We start from the raw sequence: 12,267 nt of genomic DNA on the forward strand, positions 1-12,267 counted from the left end.
AAAGCAAGGCCTCCACCAGCCCCCCCCCCCCAAATAAAAACCCTTTCTGTTTTGTTGTTGTTATGGCATGTTACAGAAAAATGAGGAAAACCTCTGCAGTCACTCGGACCTCACGTGCCTGTAGTCACTACTCCCCAGGTGCCCCGTCTCTCGGGGTGTGCCAGGGATGAAGAGATGTAAGATATGGAAGTGTCTTTCACCATTTTATTCATATGTCAAGAAGGAAACTGTGTTATTTGAACTGTTTATTCAGAGGTATCATTTTCATCAGCCAGCTCTACTAGTGTCCGCCTGGTAAGAGATTTTAATGGAATTGGTAATGTAAATCTGCGATTCCTAGTAAATGCCTTGTCCTGTAAACCATCTGAAAGCTCAACCTGAATCAGCTCAAAACCACCACCTGCTTTTACAGACGCGTTCTCACTCACTCCAGATTACTGTGTCAGCTGCTACCTCTGCCCTGAACTACTTCCTCCCAGGGTTTATGCAGAGATTGAGGAGATACTGATCGAGAAGGTAATTGAAGGAAGGAACAAGATTCATTTGGGTGAATAATGAAGTCAAGAGTTCAGTACGGTCAGTACACAGTGGGATGATAGGAAGATGGAGATTCAATTAAGGCTCAAACTTAAGTATGCTGAACCTATTAAATCAAAATTTGTATTTCTAAGGAGCTAATATTTAAATTCAGATTTTACTGTCTATAGCACTAAGATTTGACAATATCTTGTTTTCTCTAAGCCCTGTGGTCTCCTATCATAGGTTAATACAGACTTCTCCATTTGCCCCAGTGCATCTGGAACTGACTATACCATTTCCCTGTAAAAGGCAGTTTCCTCTCCTGTTTTTTCCTTATTTTTTTTTCTCCTGGGGACCAGCAGTTGGCATAATGGCTATGTTGCTGGACTCCCACGTAGTCAATCGTGGTTCGAGTACCGGACCTGGTGGCTTAAACTCACACGGGGCATGTGTGCACCCAAGATCCCGAGAGAGCGGAGAAGGGATTGCGGCGTGGCCATTCCTCTGGGGGGCGGGGGGAGGTGATGTCTCGCTTTCTGTCTCTCTCTCTCTGTGTTTTTCTGGCGAGCACACAGACCCTATAGCAAAAACCTCTAAAAAAAAAAAATTAAATAAATGAATAACAAGAAAAAAAAAAGATCTCCTCCTTGTTCTCCAGGCTCAAATCTTTTGCCTCCGTTATCTGCTTGCCGCCCCATTACTTCCTTCAATTCATACGACCTCTTCAGGAGATTCAAGCACAGTTCAAATGATTCATCAGAAATGGCTCTCGCCTATGCCCCATCTCCATCGCTCTTTCTTCATCCATCCACCATCTAGTCAGTGCCTGTGACTGGGAATAAAAGATCCTCATTCCTCTCCTAGAGGATCTGAGTCTCACTGCGGAGACCAACCTAAAAGGAAACACTTACAGCATATGCGGCCCCTTAGGACATGGGTAGTTTCAAAGTGTTCTAGGACCACATGTGAAATAGTGTGTATTGTCAGGAGGAGTCTAGAAATCTCCCGAGAGAAGACACATGGAAAGGAATCTTGGAAGACGTGTGGGAGATCCCTGAAGGGAGGAGGGAGGCACTGAGGGCAAAGACGCAGCAAAGGCGAGGCGGCAGGGAGGGCGTCACTGCCTCTGCCAAGCCCTGCACTCGGGTCTCCCACTTTCCCTGCCGCCTTTCACGTGGGCTCTGGCCAGTCTCTAGGTTGGCCTCCTGGCTATTTTACTGTTACTTCCATGTATGGACTGTATTTTTCCCTGACAGAGAGCCAACCTTTAAAGTTCAGCTTTGATGATGTCAAGCCTCTGCTCAAATACTGATGGCCTTAAATGTATTTAATATTTTTCATGCTAACACCCAACATACCATTCCATCTTCTCTCTTAAGACTTTCCTCTCTTCTTGCCAAACTAGACAATTCATTACTGCCTGAACCTGCCTCAGACCACTACTGCTTCTCTCTGCACCTTTGTTGAGGTTGTTCCCTGGCTCTGAACGCAAGTCCTCACCCTCTTATCTTCGCCAGAAACAGCTCGGAGCCTGCTCCGTGGCACTCCCATCAATGAGATGTGCGTCTCCCTCCCTGCACTTCATCCTGACTTAGAGCAGTTTCTACACTCTGCCTTACATCTATGGATTGAGGTTCCATTTCCATTCTAAGTAAGAAACTTGGTGAGGGGAGAGATTATCTCCTACTCTTCTTTATATTTTCTAAAGAATCTGACACAATGCCTTACCTTTATAAACAATTAATACAGAATAACTGACTTTACTGTTGGATTCTAGGAAGACAAAAGCAAAGGAAAAAAGTTAGCAAGAAACAGTCTGTAAGTTTTCTTACTGGAAAGGAAGGTGGGAGAACCATATTCTTCGGGAAGCAGGTCAGTGAGCCCACGGCAATCACAGCCTTCACAGGGATTGTCAGGATCTGTGGGTGAAGCAGTAGCCCATAATGAAGGTGACACTCACGGCTGAGACTGAGCTGGATCATTACTACATTACTTGGGGGACTAAAAAGACAAACTCATTTTGGAACTTACATTGGCAACAACCAATTCAAAACCAATGTTAAAGTCACCCATGAATATAGCTTAATCTGTCCAATGTAATCCATAAAATGCACAGAAATGCAGTAACGTGTCATGTGCCTCCCATGATTCATAGAAAACATGGTAAACAAGACTCGAAGATGAAGAAGATGAAGACAGATTTTTCAAAATACAAGTATTTGGTGGATTATTAAAGCTGAAAGTCAAATTAAACAATATATGAAAAATCTAGCATTTCTAACAGCTACATAACTGTGTGTACAGAAATAATTTTAAAAAGAGAGTTGAATAATTTAGAGTTAGAATCTCAATTCATATTTTATTAGTAACTCATGAAGCTACTTCTCTAGAATATATTTTAATTCTTATTTTCATCCATAGTTTAAAAAAAGATAACTTGTCTTGACTCTGAAAGGTACTCATTTCTACCATGAGTGATACACGAGAATTCCTCACTTTTGGAAGTTACCGGACATATGCTCAACAAATCGTTTATTATTATCGATAGATGCCAACTGTTTACTTCGCAGTTAGGTTTCTTTCCTGTGGGGGGTGGTGAGCTGAAAATATACAGGGGCAAGGGTAGCAGCTGATTGAACTTATCAACGTTCATCTTCCCTAAGAGCTCCTAAATACTAACTACTTCCATTCAAAAGTTAACTGAATGCTACATAATCCCCACAATGTCTTCAAAAAACTCAATGATCATCTTTTTTGTCCATGGACTCAGAATGACTCATGTAAATACAGAACTTAAATTAAGATACAATTTCCTGATTTTATCCTCCTTTTTAGAAATGTTGCACAAGAGGATATTTATGATTGCAGAAAGAACCAGAGTTATCTCAGAAAATGTGGCTGGGATCTGTGCAAGATTACATCTATCTGTAAGCAGGTTTCTAACAGAGTAATTCTAAATGTGCTAAAGGCATTTTTCCAAAATTGCTTTTTTAGTTAGGAGGTTTGAACTATATCAGAAAACTAATAATACCAATCTTCTGTAAACTATTCTCAAAAGCTCAGTTTTTAAGGCATGAAACTGTAAACTATAATTTTATGAATAAACTTAGTTTTCTCTTTCTATAAAAACAAGGATTGAATTAGAAAAAACCCCACTGATGTGAACTCCATGAAGTCCTTACCTCGTAGTCCGTTGTGATCTGTATGGCGCCATCATGAATCCCTTCCAGTTTTTTTGCAGTGAGTTTGACTCTGAACACTGCAAAATAGCCTGAAGCTAATATTACCTACATGTAGTAGAAATGACATTCATTAGCCCTGCTGTCTGAAATTTCCAATTAAAATGGAAATGAAGACTGCAACTGACTTCCAAATTGTAATATACATCAGTATGACACGGAATAACTGTATTATCTTATACAACTCTCTCAAAATAATGCTTAGCCTTTACTTTTACCTACTACATTTAGTCCATGGGCCACTCAGAAAGCTGGCCACAGAAGGGGCAGTCACTTGCCCAGCTGCCACAATGGGGCAGGGAATAGTCCTCCTGCCAACAGAGCTCACTCACCCCTCTGTGGCTCAGGATAGCCAACGGGGGTGAGGGCCACGGCAGAGGCTCACAGCCTTAGTCACGCTGGGGCACAAGCACGCACACAGTTGGGCCTGCTCCAGTACTGATGGAAACTCTGCTAACAGTCATGTCTTCAGAGCACTGAGGCTGGGCCATAGCAAGACACCAAATCTACGGCATCCCATGGAATCCTGTCAACAATGTCCACACGTAAGGACACTTTGCTTTCCTTTATAAAGCTGCTCCAAGGAGTTCTAGCCAACCCTGCAGATGAGACATATCATGCTCCGTGTACAGATGGTGACGCTCTTCGTTCTGGTCTCAGTAGGTATAAATTTTAAGTCCCCTTTCCGGAGTGATGAGGGCTGAGGCCTAATGATCGCTTACGATCAACTGTACATGTTTGTAAGACAAGAGTAAGTGCATACATGCAGAGCCACACAGGGACTGACGTGTGCCTCACTGATGCTATCATCTAATCAATACAGTTTCCTGATTATTATTTTACAACTGAAAATAACTTTTTGCTAATGTTGGAGGCTGTTGTTTTTCCTAGTAAACTCAATGAACAAAGGGTAATTTAGTAACCATGGAAATTTCTTCTGTATTGACACTTAGGCTGCTAAAAGGTAATTTAAATTTTGCTTCTTACAGAATTTTTTATGACACGGTAGGACTCAAACTCTTTAGGTTTTAGGACTGTCATCATAAAAGGAGGTGCTGAAATAGAATAATCTATAAAGTCTTTTCAGTTGCAAATAACCAACACTATTAAGAATCACTTAAAAATAATAGTTGCAGTGTGCAACAAAACAATGTTTTTTTAATTTATTGTTTAGACAGCATCTTAGTTTAAGGAAACAGTAAGAAAGTTTACTTACTGATGACTGGTCTGATAGAGAAGACTTCTCCAACTCTGGAAGGCTTGAAATTATTGTAGTTCTATTTCCTTTTTCTGTAGCTACAAGCTCTATTGATAAGCCATCTCCTATGATATGCCAACTTTTTATAGCCAACTTAAAAAGAGAAAGAAAAGAAAGTGATTATTGCAACATAAGCATAATTTCTTAAATAGAATTTAGAAAAGAAAAATTTTGTACCTCAATTGGATTGCTGTTTATAATTGCAAATAAAATACTACTTGCTTCTGTAGCACTCAGTACTCCAAAATCTATAAAACGTTCTTCTATTTTGGGGGGCAATACAAAGTACTGGAAAGATATAAAAGAACTGCATTAAACATAAAATCAGATTTATATAGCAATATTATTGAGAGAAAATAACTACATTAATGTACACTAAAGTTTTTACATTTTATGTACACATACATATATACACACATACACATATATACACATACATATATACACACATATACACATATATATACAATACATATATATACACATATATATACACATACATATATACATATACACACACATATATATAAAATAAATATTTGAGAACTTTGATCTTTGAGCAATGAGAGATGAAAACACGCATGGCCTCTCCTGAGCAGTTCTATCGTCTGAAGGTACAGGGAAGCAGCAGGAAGCAGGGGTGCTAGGGGAGGCTCAGGGGATTGGGAGCTCTAGGGGATTAGGCCAAGAACGTGTGGCCTCACTTAGTATCACGGAAGATTACAAACAAGTAATCATTTAAACAAAATAAATGAAGGAGTAGGATAATACAGAAGGTCCTTTAGCTCTAAAATTCTAATTGATGCTGACTTTTCAAAGCCCCCCACTATTTTTTTTTTAAATTTGTTAGAGGGTGTTTGTGCTCAGAGGAGACGAGACAGAAAGAGAGTGTGAGAGAGCGAGAGAGCGAGAGAGCAAGTGAGAGCGTGTGTGTGCACAGAGAAGTGAGAAAGCACCCCCTATAGGGGACAGCCACACCACGATCCCTCCTCTATGTCTCCACTGGTGATACTGGGCGTGCGTGTGCACCGGGCACTTGCCTGTTGTCAAGCTGCTGGATTTGGGACTCCAACCGTGCATGTGGCCATGTGGGATCCAGTCGCCTTAACCACTGTCCCACCAGCTGGCCCAGGACCACATTTCTACATAACAGCTTCATTGTGTATCTACACTTCCTTCATTGATTATTCACAGCAGCAAGTTTGGACTGTGTCTTTCTGGACCTTTTTTCTCTATTTGGAAGACCTGTATTCTTTCCGTCTACATGGTATTTAGACTATCTGGCCAACTATGAGTCTTTACCACATCATCATCATCATTATTAACCATCTAGTTCTTTTCTTTGTCCTGTTATTTCCTGGTTTTGGTCATTTCTTCCCTATATAGTTCCCCTTTCATCCTCCTTGCACAATTTTTCCTTGTTTATTATTTTTGTTACATTTAGTTCTTTTTTAGATTCTCTCATTAGAACAAGTGAAAGCAGGATGCGGACAAGCTCTAAGGAGAACGTAACTAGAGGAGTCGATGTACCATAGGCAGGGCTGGCCTGAGTACTGACTAGGAAGGACTGTAACAGAGCACTTCGGAGCACGGGAAGGACACAGCCTAAGCGAGTGCAGCATCACGCCACTGCTGGTAACGTGTGAAGACACGAATGCTGGGCCGGGAGTTTGGATGTGAAAGGCAGATAACATACTTACATCTAAAAAGCCTGTGTATACCCGCACAGGTAAGTGAAACTTAGATGCATTGGTAATAAGTAAAATGTTGTTGTCTATGTGCATGGAGGATGTGGTTGGCATAAAAAACAACGTAAAAATGTATCCTGATTCATTAGGAAGGATTAAGACTGGTTTGCTGAAATTGTGAACCTAGAAAATAACCGGAGAGAAGAAACCGTATCAGTAACATCTAGTTGGTTGCACTCGTAAAACTGAAAGTAGAAGGTTCCTGGACATACTTTAAACATTGTTTTGGCTTCTTCTGGTAGTAACACATCATGGATGAGGATCGCGAAGCTGAAAGTGTTAGTAAGGTAAATTGGCCTTTCCACAGGGTCAGCAGGACTGTCGCGGATGTGAAATAATGTTGCAGCGTGATCAAATCCCAAATAACTATTTGGAAAAAAGAAGACAACAAATCATTTTTATTTCCAGGTGTTAATTTAAAATCCAGGTTCTTTCATTGTAAGTAATCATTTATGTTTTAGCATTAAGGACTGTATTAGGAAATTAGACCTATAGTATTTTAGTACCTGATCACATGATTTAGAACAAAATTTAGCTTGTAAAATATCAAAACGTAATATAAACAGCTATTCCTTAATGAACTATATGCAACCAAACAATTAGAACCAAGAGTATCCACAGAAATAGCTTTAACTACTTTGAAAAAAAATCATGTTTACCACTGAACTGCAACTAGCTTTAAGAGTAGTCTACTAAGTTGGAAATTAAATAATTACTGGTTAAAGTATTGGGTTGTTGGAAAAATCATGAGGCATTTTTGACTTTTCTGACAAACCAATACAATTAGAAAATGAACTACATGTTAATGCTCATGGACAGGGAGTTATAATTTTACAAGTATTTATGAGTGTATAAAGGAATACAAATTATTTTGTCTTAAATGAGAAAATACTGTAATACTAGCTTATATATTACAAAAGGAATGATAGAGGATTCAAATGGCTTAAATAATGATTAAAACTCACAGATTCATTTTTTTAATCACTCAGTCTTCATTTAAGCCAAAATTATACCATCTCACTTACCTTTTTCTTCTAAGAAAGTAAAAAATAAACAAAATATATGGGGTTTTTCTTCTTTACAGGACAGCTGAGGCTTCAACAACAATCCCACAGAGTTCACATGAACTTGACTGCTTGTTTTGCTAAGGTCATTGAGTAGGCAAACAGAATCTACTAATTAGCAAAAAGTTACATCGCTTATCTTAAAAAGAAACTCACCCATCTAGAACTTCTGCTTGATAGGGTATTTCAAGTTTAGAATAGCTCTTTTCCTTTGCTTTAACAGTTATTTTCCCAGAAAACTGAGACGGTTTTCTTGCCTTTGATGCTAGAAGGAAGCAAAAAAAGAAATCTGTCAACTTTTGCTAACAAAGAATACGAGTGGCTTTATGTGGACTGACAAAAATCTTTTAAAAAAGTTGAGCTTTCATTTTGGCAAAAAAGAACACTTTCATAACACTTTAAATTAAATACCACATTTTTCATATAAAAAAAAGAAAATTGTTTTATTTTCCCAGTACTGAGATAAAGAATTAGCAAATGAACACAATTCAGGAAGAAACACCGTATCTAAGCAATTGCTCAAGAGCTATAGATTTGGGCTATACTTAAGCAGGCTATACTCAATCCTGGCACTACTGACATTTTAGGATGGATTAATTCTTTATTCTGGAGGGTGAGTTAGCAGCACCCCAGGTCTCTGCTTGCTAGATAGATGGTGGCAGTACCCCTGCAGCTGCGACAACCATAAATGTCTCTAGACATTGCTAAATGTTCCCCGGGAGGCAAAGCTGCTTGCTCCCCACTGAGAACCACTGGTTTACAGCTAGACTGAGAAAAGAAATGGCATTCCTTGTAAGGCCAGAGTCTGGTTATAAATACCAAGAGAGCAACACAGTACAGAAAAGTGAGTCATGAGCTCTGACTGCTCAGAGTAGCCAACCCTAAGCCTTGGTGCAGAGGAGACAAAGCCCTTCCTGCCACCACACAGTATTTGTCACTATCGATGAAGCAAAACCTTTAGACTGTGGAACAGTTCTGAGTAATTCTGTCTGGGATCACAGAACATGATTCAGGTGGCTCTATCTGAGTACCCACTAGGTGTTCCCTTCAAAGCAAACGAAGTTGTATCTTTATCCCCTTTGAAGTACATCTAGAACACTTCCACTTTAGAAGAATTTATATATGAGTTTTGTGAATGCATGCTACCCAACTTTAGGACAAAAAAAAAAAGACCAATGAAATGGTATGAAATTGAGTATTTGACTACATACAGTGACTTCAGATTTTTAAAATTTCCATTAAGACTCGTATTTCTTTCTGCTTGCTGGTCAGCTATTTCTCCATGTTTCAAAATTTTCATCATTTGTTTTGATGTAAAGGCCAAAAAGGGCCATTATTAAGGTATTAGATGGTATCGTGTATTTTAGCAAATGGTCAAAAAATCTGGAGAAAATTCAGTTAAAAATCATAACAAATTGGGGCAAGTAAGTCATGTGGTGGTTAAGGTGCTGGACTCCCACATGGCTGATTGCGGTTCAATTCAGACCCAGCAACTTGAAAATCTGTCCATGTTTGCCCAAAATTACAAGAGAAGAATGGAGGAGAAGAGACTGCGGCATGGCCATCCTCTTGGGAGATGAATTTTCACTTTCCCTCTTTCGGTCTCTCTCCGGCAAGCACACATACTCCAAGGCAAAAACCAAAAACCAACAAACAAAAACAAAACCCATAACGAATAGAGACTCTCAGTAGTATACTTAATTACAGTATTGGAAGCCATGTGGTCGCTGTGGACTCAGATCACGAGCCTGGCCTGACTGACCTGCAAAAGACCAGGTGCACACGTGCCCAACATCTTGAGGAGCTAGAGGGCTCAGGTGAAGGGGTCACGGCACCACGAGATCCTACAGAGGGTGTGCCTCTCTCGTGTGCATACATGTGCTTATAATCACTACTAAAAGTAAATAAAACGTAAACATATAAAGAATGGTAACTTTTTTTTATTTTTATTTTTTTGGAGATGTTTTGCTATAGGGTGCGTGCACTTGCCAGAAAGACAGAGACAGACAGAGAGACAGAAAGCGAGAAATCACCCTCCCCCCCAGGGGGGATGGCCACACCACAATTCCTTCTCCTCCATTCTCCTCTCAGGATCTTGGGCACACATGCACATGCGCCTGGCGTGAGTTTAAGTCACCAGCTCCAGGACTTAAACCGCGGTTGACTACATGGGAATCCAGCGACATAGCCATTACGCTAACTGCTGGCCCCGCAGAATGTTAACTTTTTATGAGAAAGATATTTCTTGATAAGTGAACACCACAGAGTTAATATATAAAAGTACATTATGAAAAATACTAAAAATTAAATAAACATACTTCCTGACTGATTTTCACAGCTACTGCAGAGGAGTTTTATGCTAGGACCCACAGTAGTGATAAAGTGGAAGATGGAAGGATTTCTTCCTTATATTAAACTCTGGGGGTCAGCAGGCGGCATGGTGATTGAGGCGCTGAACTCCTACATGGCTGACCATGGTTCAAGTCCTGGACTTGAGGCTTGTTTGGTCCACAGTGCTGGAAGGTCATGGTTGGGGCTGACCCGTACATGCTGTGGGTATGCACACGCCTGTGATCCCCGCTGGCTGGAGAACATGAGGGGTGATTGCAGCATGAGAGCACAATGAGGATGCTTCTCTTTCTCTCTCAAAAAATAAACTTAAAAAATGCAGCACTTGCTTTGAGAGATGTTTTCTTTCTTTGCATTTAATTTTACATAAGTTCTTTAAGAAACATTTAGAATCTGTGATCTCAAGAACAATACTAATGACACTGCATTTATCTCAAGAACAGGTACAGTCACTGGGCTGTTGAAACATGAGCTGCGATCTCTCAGTAGCATAGGAGATAATTTACTGCGGAAGTAACTGTGGTGTCAATACCTTATACAATACTATTTTGATAACTATATTACAAAGGTATGTTGCCTATTTTTAAAAATATTTATTTAATTTTATTATTATATTTTAACTTGACCAGAGGCAAAGAGAGAAGGAAAGTGAAAAAGCAAGCTGCCAGGTCCAGGACTTGAACTATGGTCAGCCATGTGGGAGTCCTGTGCCTTAACCACCACGCAGCCTGCCACCCCACCTATTTAATTTTGAGTCCTTGGGAGTTTCTGCTGTGCTCATGGGATGAATCCTGAGGCCATTACTTGTTCTGGGTAATCACTCCAGACTCTTCCTGGAATTGTCCGTGTCCTCCTATACCTAATCTAATACTCTCATCAGCGAGGAGCTGGGCTCAGAATATGAACTCTGGGCGAGGAGGCTTTACCATCCAGCCAGAGCTGAAGCTTTATGGCTCGTTACTCCCATAAGCACCTATGAGACAAGCCCTGCTCAGGGTTTTAGTTCCCTTTCAATTTAATTACACATATGATTAAACAGCCATTAAGTGACTATTTTAATTTTTTTGTGATGGCAAATTCAATAAATGTTCTATTGAAATGGGCAAAACTGAATGAAAACATGCTATAGAAATGCTAGTCTGGGTTGAGCTGACCTTTCAAATGACAATATTATACTTGCTTGAAAGAATAGTTAGCTCGATAATTCTATCAGAAAGCCTTTCATTTTAGCCTAAGCAGTAACATCTGCTTTGCTTATAAAAGCCAATATCGGGAAATGTCACAAAGAATATTTTATTTCTGCTCTTAGATTCAAGCATGCATCTGAAATTCAAATACATTATCACTTAATTATAAAAATTAATGACTTGGGACCAGCCACAGTGGTACCACAGTGATGCAGTGCTAACGCAATGCTCCACAGCACTGAGGCCAAATGGGAAGGTCCCGGGTTCTCAGCCTGCGATCTCTCTGTGCATGCCTGCGTGTGTGTGTACTGTGATCCTGGCTGGCTGAGGCCAGGGGTAGACTGTGGCATAAAGATTTTGTTGGGAGAGGACCATCTCTGTCTCTGGCCCCCTCTCTACTGAAAGAAACAAGTAAAACAGAAAAGAGAAAGAGAGAGAGAGAGAGAGAGAGAAAGATAAACTTTATAATTAAGGCAAATTATAATAAACACATGTCTGAAGGAGTTACCCAGACTATAGAAATATGATTCCAATTCTAATGGATTTGCTAGTATTTTTCTATCGCTAATACTAAGTTAGCCTTGTGAAGTTATGGTATTTTCTTTCACAAAGTAATCAATTAAGAGTAAGGAATAAATAGTTACAGAAAAATATCAACCTAAGTAATAATATAAAATCTGACTGTGACATAATCTGGCTTTCTAGTATATTAAAATAGCACCATTCTACTAGAGAGAAAAAGGTGGATACTTACCATCAAAACTAATGCTTGCAACCTTGGTATATTTGCTTTCTGAAGCTTTTAATGTAATTGGTTTAAAGTGTACTGTTATAGCATCATTTTGTGGTGTGGGTCGAACACTCTACAAAGACAAAAAAAAAAAAACATATATAGCATTATTT

At 39.7% G+C, this 12,267-nt stretch overlaps 1 protein-coding gene across 1 annotated transcript in view; it reads right to left on the reverse strand.

The window, feature by feature from the left end:
- Positions 1 to 12,267, reverse strand: part of TMEM131 (transmembrane protein 131) — a gene marked incomplete at both ends in the record, with an annotated part of 163,962 nt that overhangs the window by 53,467 nt on the left and 98,228 nt on the right. The window contains 8 exon segments of the mRNA XM_027767558.1: positions 2,352 to 2,438; positions 3,702 to 3,806; positions 4,975 to 5,109; positions 5,194 to 5,304; positions 6,717 to 6,887; positions 6,977 to 7,130; positions 7,985 to 8,093; positions 12,119 to 12,227. Coding sequence (XP_027623359.1) covers positions 2,352 to 2,438; positions 3,702 to 3,806; positions 4,975 to 5,109; positions 5,194 to 5,304; positions 6,717 to 6,887; positions 6,977 to 7,130; positions 7,985 to 8,093; positions 12,119 to 12,227 — 981 coding nt within the window.

Source organism: Tupaia chinensis, unplaced genomic scaffold (genome assembly GCF_000334495.1).
Source record: "Tupaia chinensis unplaced genomic scaffold, TupChi_1.0 Scaffold144276_1, whole genome shotgun sequence".
Classification (NCBI taxonomy): domain Eukaryota; kingdom Metazoa; phylum Chordata; class Mammalia; order Scandentia; family Tupaiidae; genus Tupaia; species Tupaia belangeri.